Raw genomic sequence first — 25,258 nt, forward strand, 5'->3', positions numbered from 1 at the left:
TACCAATGGCAGCCGTAAGTTAAAGGACTTGGAAAGTGGAAGTTACTCCTTGTCGATGAGCTAGAGGATCGAGATTGTCTCCAGAGGCATGAGCACAAAGGTTAAAGTTTTGATGAATGTCATCGAGATGAGGTGGATGTTTTGATCTAGAAATATTAAGATTTCAAAAGGATTTCAAGGAGTCACATACTTTCTGGCAGCAAGACTAGTTTTACCTTTTCATTTTGGGGCATTGCTTCAGGGGATTCATCTTTAGCGATGCTGTAATTATAGTAACTCATCTTGGGTATCTTTTGAAATTTGGGATCATACACATTTATACCCACAGTATGGGCAAGTGTTACAAAGTCTGTACTCTTCTTGTGATGACTCCTTTTTAGCCCTAGAGTTATGAATTGTGTGCTCACTACTGTAGAAACTATGGTAGATTCACATCAACTGTGCATTTGATAGGCCATTCCCTTACGACACCCCTGATTTAGGAGCGTCGTGAGGGACTGGCCTAGACATCAAATGCACGGTTGATGTGAATCTGCTATAGTAGTACTTACTCCATGATGGTCCTCTCCATTTTTTGTGTGTGTGGAAATAATACCAGCACTTTTCTCTGTTTCCTTTGTGTAGGAATGATAACAGCACTTTTCTCCTCTTGTCTCCTTTGCACAAGTTGCTAGTCAGGCTGTGAAAGTAATGAGTAGTAGTGAAGCATTTTTATTAAATCAAAACTAATTTTTCAGTACTGTACAAACAGAGTACAGTACATTACTTTTAAACAAAAGTACCTACCTTCTGGCGCTGTTCTGCACATTCTTAATGTGCAGTTTGACTGCACATGAATGATCCAGTTTGCCATTGAAGACCTTGGGTAACTTGAGTGTTCTTGATGTTACTGAAAATGACAGAAATGTAAAATTCTTTCTTGTTCTGCTGCTTTGATGTGAAACTAACATCCCTTTTTTTATACATGTGTACTGTACACAGAACATAACGTAATGTACCCAGTTATGTTAATGGAACTAGTACCACTATTTAGGAATCTGAAAATGTGAATTAAGTACTGTATTGCATAGTGCATTTGTCATGGATGTGCTTTGTGTACTTGTGGTTTGATTAAATAAATATTTTGAATATTTTATATGAATGTATATTACTTCCAAGTAAAAGCAAGTTTTCAGTGTCAAGATACTTTTTCATAATTTTATCATCATTGTTTTTCCAGGACTCTTCACTGGTGCTATTATTCAGTCTGGATCAGCGCTGTGTCCTAGGATGCTAAGAAAACATCATGCATTTGTAACTACAGAGTTGACTAGAAAATTCTTATGCTGTGTAGTTGATGTTTCAGAAAATGCTCCTAATTCGGAGCATCTTCTCAGATGCTTGAAGAATGTCTCTGCTGAGAGCTTAACAACTTCATATGTACATTTTTTGGTGAGTTATTTAAAAAGAAATACAGTCAGTCTCTGGGTTACGACGGGGGTTCCGTTCCCGGCAGCCCGCTGTAAGCTAAAAATCGCCTTAACCCAAATCATTGTAATTATAATGGGAAAAATAACAATGGAGCTGTAAGTATGGGTAAACAGCACTGCTGTAAAGCAGGTTAATAGAGCCATGATGCAAGTGCCTTAAGTCTGGAACAACTTACCCAAACCTGGTGTAACCCGGGGACTGCCTTAGCATTTTTACTTATAGAAAAATAAAATTAATTTGATCTGTTAGAACTAGAAGCCTGTGACTGAACTAGAATTTTGAGAAAATATCCTTTTCACTAAACTGTCATTTGGCAACATTTTTCTTGGTGGATTCATTACAGCAGATGTAGTAAATGGCCCCTAAATATTTTCTTTACTCAATTTTATGGAAAAAAAAGAATTAAAGCACTTGAAATTGCATGTTTGTTGGCCAGACTTACAATCTCTGATAAGTAGTATGTCATTTATTCATTTTTCTATATCTGGCCGTCTGCGTTACGTGGAGGGTCTGCAGTATATATATAGGCGGCCTATGGTTAACGGCACAATCGCTTGGCAGCGAATCGGTTTTACGGCTGTTGTAAAAAATATTCATTAACAAATAAGACATTTTAAGGTATTTTTACCACACAATTTTTGGTTAACAGCGCTGCTAGCGCCGTTATGTCTTAATGAGTTCATACATTTGTAGAAATCATGTTCAGACCATAAAGGTTATGCAAATGATATTAACAAATTTTATGGAAAGTTATTACATAGGTATTAGGGTAAAATATATGCCTCTGACGCTATTCTATCCGGAAAATATCGAGTTACTTAAGTGCAAATTTAGCTATGGATGTGTCAGTTTATAAATGTTAATGCTTTTATTTTAAAAATGTGTATGAAAATGTGTTACCTATAGGATATTTTTATTTTTACACAGAAATGATACAAAGGCAGCTTTTGAAACTGCCCTTCACGTTATCAAAGAGGATGTTTGTTCTTTCTTGTGGGCCACTGCCTGCCGCTCATCTGAAAATATAGTTAAAGAAAGTGGAAATTTAGCGATTGATGTGTCTATTATATAAATGTTCATGCTTTTATGTTTAAAATGTATATGAAAATGTATTATGTATAGGGTATTTTTATTTCTGTGCAGAAATATGATACTAAGGCAGCTTTTGAAACTGCCCTTCACGTTATAAATACAATGTTTTTTCATGTTCGTTCTTGTAAGCCGTTGCCTGCCACTCTTCAAAAAAAAAAAAAGTGCTTTTATGTTTAAAATGTGTATGAAAATATATTACGTATAGGGTATATTGCAATACACCCCCTGAACACCTGAATAAGCCCTGGTCACTTACCAGCCCGAACCCTCATTTATTAAAAATTTACCAAATCTTTGGTTAACCCTTAAACGCCGAAGCGGTAAAAAAAAGAATTGTCTCCCGTGTGCCGAAGCGGAAAATATATTTTTTTCAAAAAATCACAGCGTGCTTAGTTTTCAAGATTAAGAGTTCATTTTTGGCTCCTTTTTTGTCATTGGCTGAAGTTTAGTATGCAACCATCAGAAATGAAAAAAATTATCATTATCATATATAAATAATGCGATATATGATAGTGCAAAAACGAAATTTCATATATAATTGTATTCAAATCGCTCTGTGCGCAAAACGGTTAAAAGTAACAAGTTACTTTTTTTCATTGTAATGTACACTAAATTGCGATCATTTTGGTATATAACACATTGTAAAATGATAAAAGCAACACAGAGAAAATATTATCACAAAATAATGCATGAATTCGTAATGCGCGGATGTAAACAAATATTTTTTTCAAAAATTCACCATAAATCTAAATATTGTCCTTAGAGACTTCCAATTTCTTTCAAAATGAAGACAAATGATTGAATATTACTATACTGTAAGAGTATTAGCTTACAATTGCAGTTTTTGACCATATCTGACGAGTTAAAGTTGACCGAATGTCGAATTTTTTTATATATATATTTTTATATGCAATTATTTTGGAAATAAGAAAAGCTACAACCTTCAAATATTTTTTGTTTTCTACATGAAATTGCGCACATTTTCATATATAAAACGTTATGTAACGGCTAATTTAAAATGGTGCAAACAATACCACAATCGGACGTATGATTTTTTCGGAAGTTACTGCGCGGACGTAAAGAATGTTATTTTTTTCATAAATTCACCATAAATCAAAATATTGAGCTAGAGACTTCCAATTTGTTGCAAAATGAAGGTAAATGCTTGAATATTACTAGAATATAAGCGTTTTAGCTTACAATTGCGTTTTTCGACCATTTCGGTAGAGTCAAAGTTGACCAAAGGTTGAAATTTTGGCAATTATCGTTATTTATATGAAAATATCTCAACTGATAAAAGCTACAACCATGGGTTGTTTTTAGTTGTATTGTGCATGAAATTGCACACATTTCCATATATAAAAGTTTATATAACGGCTAATTTTAAAATGGTGCAAACATTACCACAATCGCATGTATGATTTTTTTCGGAAGAGTTACCGCGCGGACGTAAGGAAAAAGTTTTTTCATAAATTCACCATAAATCGAAATATTGTGCTAGAGACTTCCAATTAGTTGCAAAATTAAGGTAAATGATTGAATATTATTAAAATATAAGAGTTTTAGCTTACAATTGCGTTTTTCGACCATTTCGGTAGAGTCAAAGTTGACCGAAGGTTGAAATTTTGGCAATTATCGTTATTTATATAAAAATATCTCAAAACTGATAAAAGCTACAATCATAAGTATTTTATTGTTGTATTCTACATAAAAAGTGCACATTTTCATATATAATACTTCATGTAATGGCTAATTTACAATGGTACAAAAATTATGTCAAAGTGACGAAATAATTTCAGAGATGTGTCACAGATACTTTTTAGTGCGGCAAGAAAGAAATTCGCGCTTGCGCGCCTGCGTAACGATTGTAAACAAAACAACACCTTGATCCGTGAACTCCCAGCATCCCCCAAGGCGCGTGATTCAAAAGTTTTAGGCTGGTAGGCCTGTAAGTATTTTTCCACGAATTTAAAAAAAAAAACTTTTGTATGTCGACGTAAAATACGTCCAGTCGGCACACGAGAGAGAAAAAATGTCGGCGTAAAATACGTCCAGTCGGCAGTAAAGGGAGAAAATAAACGATCAGTGTTGCCAATCTCCTGGCAAACACCCTTGTTACCTAGTTACCAGCCCACCACAGGTAGCACGGGCTGGTCACACCTGCCCTCTCACGTCAATCACTTATCGTTGGCGGTGGAGTACAGATGTATCCACAGCGAACTCCTTTTTGGTCTTCCCCGGCCTTCATTTGCACCTTTGATTTGATTGATTTTGGTGACGAATTATGCATTCCTTTGGATTACGGTTTGGATTGCTCTTGATACCTTGTCATTAGACAGGGATTCTGCGAAGGAAGAAACAACACAGGCTATGACAACAACAACGACTACTGCATCCTCGGCCACGACATCACAGAAAACGACGAGCGGAAGTTTAACAACGTATCTTCTTTGCCAACAATGCAAGAAAAGGATGAGTACCCTAAGACACGACAGTCATTCCTTATGCGTAAATTGTAGGCCTGTTCAATATAATGTAAAGACCAGATGTGTGGAATGTCAGGAGTGGTCTTTGGACCAGATGTTAGGGTATCTCAAACTTAAGAAAGGTCTCGTATCAAGAAGTAAGCGTAGGCAGGAAGAGACTAACGTAGACAAAGATAAAGATTTAGAGACAGCGCTCTGTAAGAGACTTGAGAGTAGGCTGACATCGAGTATGACGTCTCTGTTTACCAATTTTATATCAAGGTTAAGTGGAAATAGATAGAGCAATAGGGATACTGAAATTACTAATCATTCTTTTCCAGCTCCCCTGCCAGTTCCAGAGACAGCCCTAACGGGTGCTGGGGGTTATGGGGATCTGCAAGCCCACAGGGCAGGATCCGCCGTCCCCTCTGGCGTGGAGCAGGCAGAGTTAGCAGCAGTTTCCCCTTTAACCCCTAACAAAGATGGGAAGTCTAAATCAGAATTAGGAGACAAAGTGACAGATAGGGAGATAGCACCAGGGGTGGAGGGAAAGATCTCTTTAGCCTTAGAAGAAAGACCAGAAGCAAAGATGCCCAGGGTTCTTTCTCCGCTCGATCCAGCAGATTGTATTTTTCCCTCTGGTCAATCATCCCGGGGAAAAACTAGTAAAGGTATTGGTAAGAATGTAATTCAGTCCTCATCTACAGTTCGAGTTCCTTGCATCAGAAGCTTTTAGGCCATGGTTGGTCTTTCAGATCTGGTTTCGGGTCTGTCGGGTTCTGAAGGGTTGAGTACTACTGCTTTCGTCTTTAAGGTTACTTTCCTCTACTTATAAGATACGATAATTGTTAATATCAACTAATTCTCTGTTCAATGCATATTGACTTACGATAATTCAGTATGTAGAGAAATCTAATAAAATTAACTATGGCTAGCCTAGTGGTCACGATGATATATCATATGCATATACAGTAGCCTAGCCTAGCCTAAAGTATTCGCTGTACTACATATCGGTAGAGTGATTTTTATAGTGGCTAATGCTTTAGGCTCAAGGCATTCTGACTTCGGATAATTCAGTACAGGTGTAATTGAAAACGAACGAGAATCCAATCTTAGTATAATTCAATATGAATATAATCGAACAGAATGAAGATCAGATTCTGTCCGACTAAAGCATTATAATTGTATTATATGTATCATCATATTAGCGTAGTATAAATACTAATTCGGCAGTCATTCACGCTGGAATCAGCTTATGACGAATACGGGTTTGCGTCGCCGTATCCATCTCATTCTGTCCTGATTGGCTAGCGTGACTTAACGTAACAACTCTTCCTCACTTATGCCAGGTTTGTACAAACGTCTTGAAAGAGACGTGTTTTTCAACTATGTTGACATTTAACATAGTCGATAAGGTATCTTGTGGCATATTATCAGATGTCAGATATAAGGAATTCGTATGTATGACGTCTTCATATGTTTAGCAGACTAATTGCTGTTAGTAATTACATTGTGCTTTTGTCAATTACAGTTACAAATAATTATCAGTCGTATTATCAAATTACAGTGACAACTGAAATTAATATTAGGCCTAATAAAGTTAATTTAATTACCTTAAAATATTAATTATTACTTTTCAATCAAATTTCAATTACAGAAGCTTGTCGTCAAACAGCACTGTTGTAAGAAGGCGTGGCTTAGACAGACAATGATGTTAGCTAGTCTGTTTCCTTGGCTCCAGATTCAACCATATCACTTGGTCTCGGCTAATGTTTTTGTTCCTAGTTAGCATGTTAATGAATATCTGGATACTTAACTTATTGAACGAAGTCATACTGTTCGTCTTACGATGTAATTTAAGGCCAAAATTTGACTAATACGTCTCGTTGGAAGCTAGCTTTTCTCTCAGGTTAGATGGCGTAAAATTTTAGCCATTCCATTCATTTTCACTCTTTTTCATAGGTATTATGAACCTTACACTTTATTAATCCTTTGTCGATGTGAAAACAACAGTAATGAGCTCTTTCATGCTATTACTTTCTTTTACCACGGCTGTGTTTGAATTCACACCAAGCTTGGGACTTCTGTCCAGGTTGCTGATGCACGTAATTTTGCCTTATCAGCTTCAGCTACATTTATAACATGAATACAGTAATTACTGTCGCACGCGGATGAATACAATAACGGATGTTGCTATCTGATTCGATTACTGTCGCGCACGGATCAATACAATAAAGTGATGTTGCTTTAGGATTCGATCGCATTAGCAACAAGTTCTCGTTCGGTTGTTCATAGCTGTACGCAGTTATACGAGTATATTATCTTTAAGATAATACCTTTTTTTTTTTTTTTTTTTTTTTTTTTTTTTTTTTTTTAACTTAGAAGAGGGTGCAATTTACGGAGGTGGAGATGTTAGACGATTGTAATTTCTCTCTCTCTCTCTCTTCTCTCTCTCTCTCCCTTTCTCTCTCTCTCGCTCTCTCTCTCATCTCTTCTCTCTCTCTCTCTCCTCTTCCACTTTCCTGATTTCATCCTTCTCTTCTTCATCCCTCTTTTCCACCTTTTCCACCCTCTCCTAACACTTGACTCATTGCGCAACAGAGAGGTTTTTCTTCCTGTTACACCTTTTCAAACACTTTTCTGTCAATTTCCCTTCAGCGCTGAATGACCTCATAGGTCCCAATACTTGGCCTTAAATTCTATTTTTAAACCCAACAATCTCCCTGTCTGAGGCACGATGCTGCCTACGCCAGCTGCGCGAGAGATAGAGGAAGACTTATTTGTGTGTAGTGCCTATTTTAAATACTAACCCCATCGTGAATCTAATTAATGCAAGTCAATTACTGTAGCTTCAATACGGACTATATTCACAGTCACATTCTCGATACTTTTCCTGATTTTCTAATGTTTCTCAGATTATCGTGGAGAACAGTCGTGTTTAGTTTTCTCTCTCGCCCAGTTTTTCTGTTAAAACTTATGTCGTCTTTACACAATCTTCTTTAGCTGCTCATTCTTCGGATGTCGCTTCAGAGTCTTCGCGCTCATCCTGTTTTGCCAATATCACAGCAGAGCCAGAGTTTTCATTGTTTCATCCTGAAATTTGGAGATGAATTCTCTCTCTCTCTCTCTCTCTCTCTCTCTCTCTCTCTCTCTCTCTCTCTCCTCTCTCTCTCTCGTCTCTCTCTCTCTTCCTTACTCTCTCTCTCTCTCTCTCCTCTACTCTTCCACGGGTCCTGTAGTTCTCAGGCTGCTGGTGTTGTTGCTTCAAGGCGGTATCCGCAACTACGTATTTTCATCCTTACTTGTTTTGAGATGCAGTGTGTCCTCCGTAGTTCTTGAGGAGCCTGCGGCAGTTGCAGATTCATCTGCGCTATCGTTGACTGTATTGATACCGGTTGTCACCACCCACCCCTTTGATAGGGTAGTTAGTAATCTTCCTTCTTTGTTCCCATTTATATACCTTAGGTGTGGAGACGTAACGTGCTTACCACAGTAATTGCTGGGGGCTACGGCCGTTGGCAGTTTGTCTGCATCATAGTTAGCACCTTTTGTGCCCTCGGCCTCCTTTCTTAGGGTAGCTGGTAATTTCCTTCTGCGGCTTCCATTGGTTCCGCAGTTCGTAACCCGTTATTAATGCACTATGTACCGCACACTTGGTTCTCCACCTGCACAATGTCAGCGCTAGGTGCTCCGGTGGTTACTCGTAGTGACTTCTCTCTCTCTCCTTCTTATTTTCTCAACTTTTTCCTGCTGTTTTTCGGTTCCACCTTAAACGGTTTTCAAGGTGGGTTCGACCTTGATTCCGTGTCTACTGGGAGTACTTCTATCCCTCACTTGCTCCGGACTCCAGTCTAGGTTTAGTATTGGTAACGGGGGTTAGTTGGATCGCGTTTTGCGACCTCTTCGCTCTTAGGTGTGCGGCTCGCCTATTGTCGTCCCGGTCTCGTGTCATAGTCACTGGTGAGTGCAGAGTTTCACAGTCAAGTGAAGACTGATTCAAGGTTAGGTCATCGTCTTGGTTGGTACACGTTTGGTGCAACAGTATGGGAGTGACTTGCATGGGTGGGCATTCATCGCCAAGCCCAAGGTATATTCAGCTCAGGCGTAACGTTATTGTCACTGTGTAGTGAGGGTATGCACAGTCGAGTGACCTAACTCTTACAGGTTTTGCAGAAGTGGTGACAGTTCGGCTTCGCTCTTGCGAGGGGCCTGACAGCGGTCGGACAGCAGGGGTTACATCATCATGTCTGGGGTGGGGGGGGAGTGCGGGTTGCGCAGTCGAGCACAACTTGCACAGGAGTTTATCATCATGTTGTTGGTATATCGTTGCGCAATCGGTTTGGTAGGCTCAGATATGATGGGATCTTGTATGTCGTTTGGTATCTAGCACCCAGGCGTAGTAGGTTCCGGGTTCTTGGTTGCTGCTCTTGTCGGGGTTCGGCTTTTCTCCTTTTTTTCCTGTTCCGGTGTCGCCGGACAGGTCTGACAGAAGATAGATACCTTTGAAGAGAGACTCGTTTGCTAGTTGTGGGTTCTTGTTTCTCCGGCGAAGTAAGTGAGTATAACGGATTGTGGACTTGGTCCATTCTCTCTTTCCGCATTCCAGGCTCCGGAGGAATCTCGGTTAATTCAAAGAAGGTTTGATACGTTGTATTCAACCAAACCAGCAGTCTCAAACATCAAGTAGGCTAGTCTGGTTTCGGCGAGTCTGGCAGTTTTTTGGGGAAGGACTAAGCTAGCATCACTTTTATGTTTAAGGTAGCTGGTATCTCCTCTGCCGGAGTCCGACTTCCGGTTTATGAGTCAGTTGAAGTTTTTTCTCTATTTGGTTCCTTCATTGATTCGTGTGGTAGGGGTTACGGATCATGAGGCTCGTATTTGGAAGACACCTTTCACAGCCAGTGGAGCCCTTGTCCCACTCTGTGTGTATGTAGTGAGAGTTCGTGGGTGTTTCTCTGAGCCTGGACTCTTTGATAACCTCTTCACTTTGGTTTCGAGGGGCTTTGCATACCAGACTAACATTTCTGAGGGTTATGCTATGTTCTTGGCAAGGAGAGGAGGGACTATTGTTAATTCATTGCCTCAGCGCTATCCGGACACTCATAAGAAAGGGGTTCTTAGTCAATCCAAGGGCGTAAAGTGTCGCGGAGGGCTACCCTTTGGCTTCCGGAGGAATGTTTCGCTGTCGGCGATTGTGTAGGTGGTCATTTGAGAGTCATTGTGGTTTTTCACAACACCGTACCTTAGGGAATTTCAGTTTCTTCAGAGAGGTTACTCTCGGGGTCCTCTCATTGCGGTAACTCAGTTTATAGTTGGCTTGGTAGAGTTAGGGTGTTAGAAGTTTAGGGAGGCAGTGATAGTCTAAATGAACTTTATGGTGTTAGAAGTTTATGGAGGCAGTTATGTCCGGTGAGAGCATTGAGAGCTTATGTGAATAAGATGAAGAAACTGAAACCCAGACCCAGAACCTTATTTGTTTCCCCCAAAAACCCCTCGGTCAATCTCCAAAAACGCAATCAGCTTTTTCCTCAGGGAAGTTATTCGACAAGCAATAACTGAAGGCTCAACTGGTTCAGATAGTACAGGGTTGACAGGAGTCAGAGCTCATAGCATTAGGGTGATGGCAACTTCAGCAGCCTTCTTAAGAAATTTTTCAGTATCAGCGATTCTGCAGGCTGTGACTTGGAAGTCAGTTTCGGTTTTCACTTCCTTCTACTTGAGGGATGTTCAGTTTCAGTCCGACGAAGGGTTTTCTTTAGGTCCATTCATGGCAGCGGGAGCAGTTATAGGGGATAGACGTTAGTTAATACGAGTCAGTGATCAGAGTTAGTATTAGAGTAGGGAGCGAATATTAGGGATATGTAGGAGGTATTCATGATAGGACATATCACGAGAGGATTTTAAGTATTAGGACAGATAGGAAAGAACAGGTCTGGGTCTATCTGAGGGTATTCTTCCAAGTGGCAACCAGGCAGAGAACAGACAGGCAGGCACAACACTACAGGAGAGGACAGCACTACGAACGACGACACCGTCACGGACGCACCGATGGACAGACACCACAACATTTTTGGTTTTCTCCTCTGTACATGAGAGGCCTAAGGCCACATGGGAGGTCTTCAGTTTCCCTCCATACATGAGAGGCCGAGAGCCACATGGGAGGTCTTCAGATTTCCTCCATACATGAGAGGCCGAGAGCCACATGGGAGGTCTTCAGTTTTCCTCTACTCAGGTGAGGCACATAGCCAGCTGAGAGGAAACAGGCTTGTATCCCTCCTGCACTCAATGAGTTTTGACCTTTAGGGTAGAGGTGCAGGGAGTTTTTCCCTCCACACATGGGAGATTAGTTTGGACAAGTGACAAATGAACTTGAGACTGACTCGGGTACTCTTCTCCAAATGCATTCTGGTAAAGAAAATGAGTCCGGCGAGTGATTGATTATATTGACTGACAACTGGTACAGTGGAGGGCTGGGCAGAATTGATTCCCCACCTCCAAATTAATGTTGTTAATCGGGCTTATTCAGGTGTTCAGGAGGTGTGTTGCAATATGAAGTTTTTATTGTAAAACTAATATTGTAATACCTACCTGAACACCTGAATAAGCCCTGGTCACTTACCAGCCTGAACCCTCATTTATTAAAAATTTACCAAATCTATGGTTAAAATAAACTATCTGTGTTGCCAATCTCCAGGCAACCACCCTCGTTACCTAGTTACCAGCCCACCGCTGGTAGCCCTGCCTCACGGGCCGGTCACACCTGCCCTCTCACGTAAATCATAACTCAATAACTCTGTATGAGAGGGGAGGAGGGTGGGAATCATTCAGGTGTTCAGGTAGGTATTACAATATTAGTTTTACAATAAAAACTTCATTTTTTTTAAATATGATACAAATTAAGGCAGCTTTTGTAACTACCCTCCATGTTGTCAGAGGATGTTTTTTCATGTTCGTTCTCGTCCGCCACTGTTCCGAAAAATGCATGGTGTTATTTTATTAATTTGAGAGCTAATTATAACTAATTTTGTTAATGAAACTTCAGCTTTTTTAATGTCTAAAATGTTTATTATAAAATACTACGGCAAATCTAAGCCAGTATTCTGCGGAGCGGCCAATGTTTTGGTTTGAAATCAGCTGATGGCGAATAAGAGTTTTTCGCCATATTTACCGCAATTCTATATTCTTGCATCTAGTTAGCATAAACGAATATGTAGATACTTGACTTACATGAGACAAAGTTATTTTTCCTTATACGACATGTTTTTAGGTGGAAATATGAATTGAATACATCTCATTGTGATTGTGAACTAATTTTTTTTTTTCGTTAACAGATTACGTTGGCGGCATGTTTATTGCGTTAAAAAGTTATGTGATTCCGTTAGAAATTTTCCTTTATATCATCATAAACAAACTTTACGTTATTCATCTTATATCGGCATGAAACCAACAGTAAAATAAGTTCTTTCAAGCACAGTAGTTTTGATTAAAATTATTTTATCTCCATTTTATCTACGGTTATGTTTGGTGGCATACGTTTACTGGAGTTTTATCCTTGTTACCGATGCACGATAATATTCATTAGCAGCTTGAACAGTTTTCTCAGCTTCAGTTATAACTTGGTTTAAATTTAACAGTATATTTCAAGATTGATCTTCGATCTACGTATATTGATCTTTGATCTATAGCAAATTAAGTTATTACATTAAGAAGTCTCGGTTCTATTCTACTTAATGTCATTTATAACGATTATGATAATGGTGTACTATAGTACGATGATTTAAATACAAGCCAAACAGATGTTATCCAATTCGGTTGTACTCAGAAAAAAAAAAAAGTTTTTTCTTGTTCGGTTGTTCATGGCTGTTAACATTTACGCAACGAGTATAACATTAAAACTATACTTTCAACATTCTCTTTTGCTGTTTTTGAACTTATGTAACCAGAAGATGGGATAAAGTTAGGCTATTGTAATTTGGTCTCTCATAAAATTGGATTATTGTAAGACGAATCATCATAACTTGAACACTACAGCTACCTGTACACTGTATAAAACCTTATTATATATTTACATACTCTAGACACCCAAAGGATTAAAGGTAGGCTTTCTTCTTTTTATACTATTTATAATACTGTAAATTACTGTGGGTTACTACTGTACAGTAAATTCTATAGTACTATACTGTATAAATATCATGTTAATTTATGCGCCATTGATGGATTATGGCGCCATTTGGCTGGTCTAGGGCACTATTAACTGGTCTAGAATTTTGAAGGAAAGTATTTGGTGGCTGTAGGCTTTAAAATCGCTTGGCATCAAAAATTACTTAGCGTCGCAGCCAGGAACGGAACCCCTGCCGCTAACCTAGGGCCGCCTGTATTATAATATATATATATATATATATATATATATATATATATATATATATATATATATATATATATATATAATATATATATATATATATATATATATATATATATTCTCAAGGAAGCAAGAGAGACGTCTTCTGTAATTTAAAAAGGCTTTATTAAGCGACGTTTCGGGGTCCAGCCCCATCATCACGGCTGTAAAAAGGATTAATACACATAAATATAATAAAAAGACTCATCCTAATAACTAACATACATTTAAAATTCATAGAAAACCTACTACAATGCTAAGAGAATTACCATATCAAGTGAAAGGGAGAAGACGAGTGACAAGAAGAAGAAGGAAAGGTTCCAAGTAAACATAGTTATGCCAGGTAAAGAGGGGTAGCGGTAGTTTGATTGTTTAATTTTGGAACTATTGTTTTTATGAAAAGCGATTCGAAAACAGCAAGCTCTTGAGGAGAAGAAGCCCGTGTAATGACTTTAAAGTGTTTGTATTCTATGTTGAATTTGCATTTTTTTGAATGTTCACGAATGTTCGAGAATTCTGGTGAAGACAACCGGACACCTGTTCTATAACTCACCCCCCTGTGGCAATCAATGCGGACTTTAAGAAGCCTACGTGAGGCCCCGACATAATTTCCCAAACTACATTTGGGACACGAAAATAAATAGACCGCATTGGAAGTCAGAAGAGGGCTCAGCTTTTCTTTATATCTAAATAAAGACCCAATAGTTAATGGGTTTCTTAAGATTAGTTGGCTTTTTATGGCCGGACAATATTCACGTATTAAACGTTTAACTTTGGTATAAAACGTTGTATCACTGATAAACGGGACACTAGCAAAGAAAGGCATTCTAGGAGCAGTTGGTCTGTTTTTTGCTCCCCTGGAACTGCTATTCTCTCGTTTAGTAAACACTAATCTAATGATCAATGTGGAAAGCTTTCGATCACAGCTTTATACTATAGCCCATAAAACTTACAATAATTTAGTTACAAACTGGACACCTTTCTTTAACAAAAAGGACCTAGAAATTCTGAAAAATCTTGGAAAACAGGAAAACCTTATCATTATTAGACCGGACAAAGGTAGAGGTGTTGTTTTACTCAATAAGACTGATTATATACAGAAAGTTGAAAACATCCTAAATGACACTACGAAATTTCAGTGTTTGGGTAGTCCTGACTTTGCCACTATCTTCCGTTGTGAGGATAGAATCAATCGGTTTTTGAAATCTCTCTTGGATCAGGAAATTATTAACAATAATACGTATCAAAACTTGAGCAGCACTGGTGGTTCTTATGGTGTGATGTATGGCCTTCCTAAGGTACACAAGGAGGGTGTTCCTTTAAGACCGATTCTAACATCTTATGACGCCCCAATTACAAGTTGGCTAAATACTTAGTGCCGCTATTAACAGAGTTCTCTCATAATAATTTATACCATTAAAAAACGCTGAACAATTTAAAGAAAGAATATTGTCTCAAGATTCGGATCTTTTTATGGTTAGCCTTGATGTAGAGTCTTTTTGTTCACCAATATCCCTGTGGAAGAAACAATTCAAATTATTTTAAACAAGATTTTCACTGTTTCATGGTTTTAATTATGACAATTTTAAGAAGCTTTTAACTTTGGCAGTGCAGGACACCGCCTTTATTTTCAATGGGAAGTCTTATGTACAAAGTGATGGTATGGCTATGGGCAGTCCTTTAGGCCCAGTCTTTGCGAATATTTTTATGTGTGAACTGGAGGAGCGGTTGCTGGACAATTGCCCTCTAGCTAATCATCCTCTCTTTTACTGCCGTTACGTTGATGATACGTTTATTCTTTTTCGAGACAGAGACAGAGCTGATTCCTTCTTACAATTTGCCAATTCAGCCCACCCTAATATCAAGTTTACAATTGATTATGAAAATGATAATAAGCTCTCTTTTTTAGATATAGAAGTGTCACGTAATACGGATGGTTTTAACACCTCAATTTTTAGAAAAAGGACTTTTACTGGACTAGGGACAAATTTTTACAGCTTTTGTAGTTTTAACTTTAAAGTAAACGCTTTATATACACTCTTCCACAGGCATATTTCTCTCTCCTCTGGCTGGTCTGAATTTCACAATGAGATTACTCTTTTACAACAGTACTTCACCGATAACTGCTATCCAGCTAAGGTTTTCTTCAAATACCTAACCAAGTTTTTAAATAATAAATTAATAGAGAAAAATAACAGACCAACTGCTCCTAGAATGCCTTTCTTTGCTAGTGTCCCGTTTATCAGTGATACAACGTTTTATACCAAAGTTAAACGTTTAATACGTGAATATTGTCCGGCCATAAAAAGCCAACTAATCTTAAGAAACCCATTAACTATTGGGTCTTTATTTAGATATAAAGAAAAGCTGAGCCCTCTTCTGACTTCCAATGCGGTCTATTTATTTTCGTGTCCCAAATGTAGTTTGGGAAATTATGTCGGGGCCTCACGTAGGCTTCTTAAAGTCCGCATTGATTGCCACAGGGGGGTGAGTTATAGAACAGGTGTCCGGTTGTCTTCACCAGAATTCTCGAACATTCGTGAACATTCAAAAAAATGCAAATTCAACATAGAATATAAACACTTTAAAGTCATTACACGGGCTTCTTCTCCTCAAGAGCTTGCTGTTTTCGAATCGCTTTTCATAAAAACAATAGTTCCAAAACAAAATTAAACAATCAAACTAACCGCTACCCCTCTTTACCTGGCATAACTATGTTTACTTGGAACCTTTCCTTCTTCTTCTTGTCACTCGTCTTCTCCCTTTCACTTGATATGGTAATTCTCTTAGCATTGTGTAGTAGGTTTCTATGAATTTTAAATGTATGTTAGTTATTAGGATGAGTCTTTTTATTATATTTATGTGTATTAATCCTTTTTACAGCCGTGATGATGGGGCTGGACCCCGAAACGTCGCTTAATAAAGCCTTTTTAAATTACCAGAAGACGTCTCTCTTGCTTCCTTGAGAATATATCTCGAACGATTGCTGTTTTCCTGTGATATATATATATATATATATGTATATATATATATATATATATATATATATAGATATATATATATATATATATATATATATATATATATATATATATATATATATATACCTTATATATATATATTATATATATATATTATATAGTATATATATATATATATATATATATATTATATATATATATATATATATATATATATATATATATATATATAGATATATATATATATATAATATATATATATATATATATGATATATATATATATATAGATATATATATATATATTATATATATATATATATATATATATATATATATATATATGTATATATGTATATATGTATATGATATGTATATCTATGTATATATATGTATATATATATATATATATATATATATATGTATGTATGTATGTATGTATGTATGTATATCTATATGTATATGTATATATATGTATGTATTATATATATGTATATATATGTATTATATATCTATGTATGTATATTATGTATGGTATGTATAAATGTATGTATGTATGTATGTATGTATGTATCAGTCATATCACATTACCATGATTCATATACATACATCGAGCTACAATGTCCTTTAATATCTAATTCGCTCTGCCTCAGAATTAATATATTTTCATATATGCTTAACTGAAGGGGAATTTTTTTCTCAATAATAGATTTGCCTGGTCTTGGGCACGAACCCAGGAAGACATTCAAATCCAGGAACATCAGTGAAGCTTTTACCTAACCCACCACCGCGAGAGTCCCATAAGTTTATGTCGTCTCTCATCCTCAAATACCTTTCGCTCTTGGGTAATTCGTTGGTTTGGAGACATCAACCCGCCTCGGGTCCAGTAGCGTTGTTCCCAATCCTTTTGAATTCTCGGCCCTGTCAGGGGAAGAGGTAGCTTTTTCAAGAAAATGGATGCTTCCAGTTGAAAGGGGCAACTTGCATATAGACAAAGATGCATGAAACTTGGTAAAGACTTTATTTTCCTTGGTTCTGGCTTAAAATCTTGAACACCTCCTCATTCTATAGGACATTTCAACCCTAGACCTGTTGGAATCGATAAGACAAGCCAGAAACAAGGACCAAATGCAATATAGATTACTGAGCCTTCCATTCTCCCTTGAGTGGACTTAAAAATAATATAAGCAATATTCAAACTCTGCCAATGATAATATTCATGAAGTCTTACCTGACAGGCAGAGGATTAAGCAAAATAAAGTGTGACTTGACTAAAGATTAACGTGCTATATTCCAATAAAGAATACTCTTGAAATATAACATCACACTGAGAATAACAATGGATAGCAATCATTGGATAGATATGGACTTAACCTACAGGTAAATTACAACATAAATAATACTACTATCTCAATTGTTCAAGGCAACACATACCATCTGTTTACACTGATGGGGCGATATGACGCATTCAGGTGTGTTAATGGCCCTTTGGTTTCATTAAGTAACTTTGTCTCGTAACAAGACGATGCCTAACAGTATTAACCCTTAAACGCCGACTGGACGTATTTTACGTCGACAATTTTTGTCTCTTGGGTGCCGACTGGACATATTTTACGTCGACATACAAAAGTTTTTTTAAAAGTTCGCGGAAAAATTCTTTTAGGCCTACCAGCCGAAAACACTTGAATCACGCGCCTTGGGGGATGCTGGGAGTTCACGGATCAATGTGTTGTTTTGTTTACAATCGTTACGCAGGCGCGAAAGCGCGAATTTCTTTCTTGCCGCAATAAAAAGTATCTGTGACATCTCGGAAATTATTTCGTCACTTTCACATAATTTTTGTACCATTTTAAATTAGCCGTTACATGGAGTATTATATATGAAAATGTGCGCATTTTTATGTAGAATACAACACAAAAATACTCATGATTGTAGCTTTTATCAGTTTTGAGATATTTTCATATAAATTACGATAAGTGCCAAAATTTCAACCTTCGGTCAACTTTGACTCTACCGAAATGGTCAAAAAACGCAATTGTAAGCTATAAAACTCTTATATTTTAGTAATATTCAATCATTTACCTTCATTTTGCAACTAATTGGAAGTCTCTAGCACAATATTTCGATTTATGGTGAATTTATGAAAAAACGTTTTCCTTACGTCCGCGCGGTAACTCTTCCGAAAAAAATCATAATGCGATTGTGGTAATGTTTACACCATTTTAAAATTAGCCGTTATATAAAGTTTTATATATGGAAATGTTCGCAATTTCATGCACAATACAACTAAAAACAACCCATGGTTGTAGCTTTTATCAATTTTGAAATATTTTCATATAAAAAATGATAAGTGAAATAATTTCAACCTTCGGTCAACTTTGACTCTACCGAAATGGTCGAAAAACGCAATTGTAAGCTAAAACGCTTATATTTTAGTAATATTCAATCATTTACCTTCATTTTGCAACAAATTGGAAGTCTCTAGCACAGTATTTCGATTTATGGTGAATTTATGAAAAAAATAAAATTGTCTTTATGCCCGTGCGGTAACTCCCGAAAAAATCATGCGTGCGATTGTGGTAATGTTTGCACCATTTTAAATTAGCCGTTACATAAAGTTTTATACGTGAAAATGTGCGCAATTTCATGTAGAATACAACAGTAAATAATTGAAGGTTGTAGCTTTTCTCATTTTTGAAATATTTGCATATAAATCACGATAAATAGAAAAAAAACCACGTTCGGTCAACTTTGACTCTACCGAAATGGTAGAAAAATGCAATTGTAAGCTAAAACTCTTACAATCTAGTAATATTCAGTCATTTATCTTTATCTTGAAACAATTCGAAGTCTCTAGCACAATATTTAGATTTATGGTGAATTTAAAAAAAAAACTTTCCTTCCCTCTGCGCGCGGATTCTCCGCCACAAATCTCCAAAATGCCTATGTCCTATTCATGGAATTTTTGCTCCGTTTCTTATTAGGCATTTCATAGAGTTTTATATATGAAAATGTGCGCAATTTCATGTAGAATAGAACGAAAAATATTTGAAGGTTGTAGCTTTTCTAATTTCCTAAATAATTGCATATAAAAAAATATATATAAAAAAATTCGACATTCGGTCAACTTTAACTCGTCAGATATGGTCGAAAACTGCAATTGTAAGCTAATACTCTTACAGTATAGTAATATTCAATCATTTGTCTTCATTTTGAAAGAAATTGGAAGTCTCTAGGACAATATTTAGATTTATGGTGAAATTTTGAAAAAAATATTTGTATACATCCGCACGTTACGAATTCATGCATTATTTTGTGATAATATTTTCTCTGTGTTGCTTTTATCGTTTTACAATGTGTTATATACCAAAAGGATCGCAATTTAGTGTTCATTACAACGAAAAAAAAGTAACTTGTTACCTTTAACCGTTTTGCGCACAGCGTGATTTGAATACAATTATATATGAAATTTCGTTTTTGCGCTATCATATATCACATTATTTATATATGAAATGATAATTTTTTCATTTCTGATGGTTGCATACTAAACTTCAGCCAATGACAAAAAAAGGAGCCAAAAATGAACTCTTAATCTTGAAAACTAAGTGTGCTGTGATTTTTTGAAAAAAAAATTTTTTCCGCTTCCGCGCTCACTCCGAAACACCTCCAGCACACGGGAGACAATTTTTATTTTACCGCTTCGGCGTTTAAGGGTTAATTACAACCTAGCAAACATTAGTGCAACTAACAAGGGGGAAAATTAATGAAGTAATTCTTCGTAGAGATTAAATACGATAACACACACACAAAGAAAAATGTAAATTTCACCAAAGACAAAGGCAATCTCACAAAATATAAAGACTAGGGAATGACACTAAATCAAAAAGCTAATCAACCAGGCTTCGAAATTATCTCTAAAGTTATAGCAACGTCTGCTGGTTAAAATTTTCCCAAGTCAAATGGAATTTTAAGTGCCTAGAATAGGGCACGGTGCCATTTGTGGCACTTTTATGACATTAGTTCATAAAGAAGTACTAATTTATACAAGGCCAGAATGGCTGGCAGATTTGGCTCTGCCTAAGCAGAGCATATAATATACAATAAATGCCTCAAGGCAGTAAGAAAAAAAAAAAAAAAAAAAGTTACCCAAGGGTCAAGAAGGAAGTAGTAGCAGTAGAATCTGGCACTCTCCTCTGGATGGAGAGGGTCAGAATTCTCCATAAGAGGGTGGCACTGTGCCAGGCACTAGTGCAGAGAGGCTATTGGCTCTCATAAGGTTTTGGAAAACCTTGACGCCCTTTTCTCCTCTTCCTTCGACCTCTTTGAGGTTGGTTTGACAATGCCATGGGGGTCCTTGAATGATCCAAGCCCTTTGAAGATTCCGCAGGGACATCGGCTCCAGCTGCTGCAACAACTGGGGCCTTGGCACTCATCCCCATGCCTAATGCTGCATGGCTCGGTTCCCCGAGTTCTTCGGCCAAATAGGATTCGGCAGTCATTACTCCGGGACCGGCTAGCTCTTGATAGAGGGGGGTTGGATGAGGTAATGGTATTCGGGATGGGCTTATCCATGGGGAGGACCTACTCTGGGGCAGTCTGTGAGGCTGCACCACTGGTGAAGTGTCCACTATGGTCGTGGTTGTCCTGGAGGATTCCTATTGGAATTGGCGCTTCCTTGACTGCTGGCATGGGTATTGGGGCCAAGCCAGCGGAGGGAGAGCGACCGGGACTTAGAGCTCCAGGAGGAAGACTAGAGTCTGGCCTTGGCACTGGCACCAAGGCCATTCCTAACTCAGTGGAAGGACTCGAACATGGCTCAACATCCATGAGAGATGGAGCCTGGCACTGGCTGTGCAGAGGTAGTTCTTGGAAGTCAGTGGAACGGGTCTAGAGCTATGTGAGGGCGGGGGGCCCTGATACGGTATAAAGTTAATGGGAGACTTGAAATCTTCTCCTAGCAGGACATCATAACCTCCTGGTATATAGGTTGCTACTGCCATGTTACATATCTTAGAACGGTGAGGTCGTGTAACTCTCAACAGGACAGTGGGTAGGAACATCATTGACATGGTTGAGGCGCTCTATCGTGATGTACTGGTGCTTGTCAACCTGAGCTCCGTAAGGAATTTTATCCTCTCGGATGATGGATACTTGCGCACCAGTGTCGTCGAAAGCTCAGACATAGTGGGCAGGATAGCGACCTCTGGGAGGTGTGTCAAATACAGGGCCCTGAGCAGGGGGCCCTAGGGTTGATGGATTCGTCACGGCCATAGCAATGGCAGAAACAGGAGCTCTCTTGGGGCATCCCGCCCAGGCAGCAGTGCGCCCATGCAGTTTGCATGTGTCACAAAAACACTTGCTAAAATCAGGCCTGGGCCTGTTGTTTCTGTTCCAATGGCCGTTGTTTTTGTTGTTATGATGATTGGGTAGTCCATTCGAGGGAGTGGCAGCAGCTTGTGGAGGAGGATCCACTTTTGATAGGCACTGCTCCGTGGTGTGACCTGGTTTGTTGCAATGCCCACACACAGGTTTTCGAGGAAGGTTACTGGGGCGCTGGGTAGGCTGAGGGGTGGCAGCAGGAGTGAGGGGGGAGCAGGGCGTATTTTCTTATTTAAGGAACCCTGCAATGGATGATTGGTGTTATAGGCGTCCGCCCATTTACAGCACTCCAAAAGAGTTTAGGGCCCTTGTCCACCAAGTGGGTGTCAAGATCCCGGGGGGGTGTAGGAAAGGAAGTCTTCTAACTGAAAGAGTTCTAGGACCTCCTCAACAGACGTTGCATTGGAGGCCTTTGTCCACCTACGGAGTGCCGGTGTCACCTTCGCTACCCACTCTGTCCATGTCTGGTTAGCCTCCTTGGGCATAGTCCTCCATTTCTGCTTCCACCGGTCTGGGGTCATTTCGTAAGCCCCAAGGATTGCCTCTCGGATGAGGGCGAGATCTTGTCGCTCATTCAGGTGAAGGGCCTCGAATACAGTCCGCCCTTTGCCGCCAGCGAGATGCTTGCCAAGGAGGAGGGCCCTTCCTGAGGGGTTGGATTGATGTTCCCAAACACATGCTCGACATGATCAAGCCAGGTGTCGGGTTCGTTATCGTCCCAAGCCCTAATGAGGCCGCTCATGAAGTGGATGTGAGAGGGCGTAGGAGGCGTGGAACTCAGGGGTGCCAGTGTGGCACTTTGGACTGCCATAGCCAGTTGATGTGCTCTTTCTTTCTCCCTTTCGGCTGCTTGGAATTCTCTTTCAGCTTCTTCTTTCATGTGCTTCTCTTTCAGCTGCTCTCTTGGGCTGCTTCCTTCAGCTTATCATTCACCCAATTGATCAGCTTTGCGCCCTTCCAGCCCCAAGGTTCTTCTGGCTTCTGTGAAGGCCTTAGCCTTCTCCAGTGCTGTGTTACTGGCCATCTCCTCAGCCGTAAAATGCTAGTAGACTAGCCTGAGAATAATAGGATGGAAGGTACTTGCAAAACTGCAAATGTCGCCAGAGGTAGGCGGAAATGCTCGACGCGAACTTGGCAAGATGACCATAAATCCCTGCAAATACTGGTGTGTAGTGCGGCGGAAACCTCACGCCGTAGAATCTCTGTAATTTACAGTTTGGCGGAGAACTTGATGCTGGTAATGGGTTTGGCAATAAAGCTTGTAATATAAAACTAAATAATTGGGTCACGAAATTCACGGAACCTCACATGAAGAACGTAGCAAATAAATGTCGTAAATGCGGAATCTCACGCAAATATGGCTTCCTAAATTCAAGGAAAAAATCTGGTCATGAAATTCACGGAACCTCACGTGGAAACGTAGCAAATGAATGTCGTAAAGGCGGAAATTCAACGCCAGTACGTGTTTGTAAGGTAAAAAGGGAGAAAAAAAAATTCTAGTCACGAAATTCACGGAACCTCACGTGAAAAACGTAGCAAATAAATGTTGTAAATGCAGAACCACACGCAAATACAGCTTTGTAAATAAAAGAAAATAAATCTGGTCACGAAATTCACGGACCCTCACGTGAAAAACGTGGCAGATACAGTTGATAATAAAAATGTATATGGGATCTCCCTTTTGTTTTGTTTTTTATGTATATCTTTTCGAGGACGGTGACGGGAAGTGGATAAAATATATTTTTTCCTTTTCTACCAACGCAAATCCCTGGTCTATCTTACCCTTGAACCTAGCTTTGCTCAGAATTCGTAACGCTAGCTCGTACACATTAAAAGGGAAGAGGATAACCCAGGATAAAGATCTCTCACCCTATATAAATATACCGCCTCCTCACAACCCCGTTCTTTTCCATAGCTTTCGCGAACAACCGTCGAGTCCGCGAATTTAAAACCCTGGAGAATTAAGCCGCACAGGGGTCGTCTAGGCAGCAATGAATGAATCAAATGTTTTCAAGGCCATGTTGGAAACTACGCTAACATATGCCGTTGTTCGAAGTGCAAAAGTATTTGCCCTTATATTATTACTCTGCACAGAAAATAACTAAAAGAAAAAGTTTACCTTTGATTTTACTTATCCTAGCGTTAAGAATTTTTACGCTAACACTTTGTTTTTTCTTTTCTTACTTATTGACTCATATATTCCTTTGTTAATGGACAGGGCAATGGTTAGGTTTGAGCCACGTGGCCGGGAATTTGAAACTTATCCTGTTTAAACCTGCAGCGGCAGAGAGAGAGAGAGAGAGAGAGAGAGAGAGAGAGAGAGAGAGAGAGAGAGAGAGAGAGAGAGAGAGAGCACACGTTGATTCACATAAAAAAAATAAAACACGAAATATCTTCATAAAGCCCAGATTTGTGACTAACTAGCAATTCACGAAATATGGTACTTATTTTCATTTTGAAACTTGCTCCCTAACCCCTATTCTTTATGCAATGGGACATATTAAAATTTCTCTCTTGAGCTGTGGTCTATTGGCCTACACGTGGTCTATTTCCATCGCTATAAAGGCAGTCAGGTCTATGTATCCCTAACTAGAATAATACCTAGTTCTACACAAATAACTAGAAAATAAAATAAAATTTACCTCTCTCCTGTTGTAGAGAATTTGTAAACCTTGCTTTAGATTGCTCATGAAAATATTAAGGAATTCAGATTAGTTTTTGTGATTTTAGCTTAACAATCGCTACTACAAAATTCTGGTTTGGGTCGCCACTATTCTGAATTCACCTCGATCGCTCCTAGGAAATATAATTAACACGGAAAAATTTGGCCTTGAATGGAGGATGAGGGATCAAAACGAAGAGAAAAAAAACTATTCAGGCTTATGGCCGATATTACGGAGGAAGGAGAAATTTACATAAAAGCTGGACTCTAATTTTAAATGCACTGTATTTACATGAATTTACAGAGGTCCAGGAGACTAAAAAAAAGCGGGTTGCTTTGTCGATCCACCAGAACACGTGCCTGGAGCAATCCAGTCACAGCGTTCAGACATTTTCCACAAACGGATTGAAAAGGGAAGCTTGCTCCAAGGATTTCCAACTCCTACCATAATCAGGCACAGTGTTTGTCTGCAAATAGAGGACACGACCATAAGGCGGGGGCACCCGAGGGCAAAAGTTACACACTACTTTCTTTCAATCAAAAAGGCCACTCATATGGGGAATGAAATGACTGGGAAATTTACACAGAACTGTTTCGTTGCTTGAATTTACCAGGTGGATGTTATGAGTATCAAAAGGAGTAATCACAGAATTGAGCCCAGATTGGGAAATGAGAACTACACAAGTCACCTTGGAAAAAGGAAATGAAATACAAAGTTAAAAGCAATTCCCTGGCTGAACTGGAATTTCCTCTCACAGTACCTGGATCCTTAGGCTTGTAGTCTTCTCCTTGATGTCTCCATGTACTAT

The 25,258-nt window shown here is 38.6% G+C and overlaps 1 protein-coding gene across 1 annotated transcript in view; it reads left to right on the forward strand.

The window, feature by feature from the left end:
• The window catches only part of LOC135196907 (juvenile hormone esterase-like), a 462,912-nt gene that overhangs the window by 239,294 nt on the left and 198,360 nt on the right, over positions 1-25,258 (forward strand). Inside the window, exon 5 of the mRNA XM_064223722.1 lies at positions 1,220-1,431. Within this exon, the coding sequence (XP_064079792.1) occupies positions 1,220-1,431 (212 nt within the window). The remainder of the gene's footprint in view (positions 1-1,219; positions 1,432-25,258) is intronic.

The sequence above is a fragment of the Macrobrachium nipponense genome, chromosome 18 (assembly GCF_015104395.2).
Source record: "Macrobrachium nipponense isolate FS-2020 chromosome 18, ASM1510439v2, whole genome shotgun sequence".
Taxonomy (NCBI): domain Eukaryota; kingdom Metazoa; phylum Arthropoda; class Malacostraca; order Decapoda; family Palaemonidae; genus Macrobrachium; species Macrobrachium nipponense.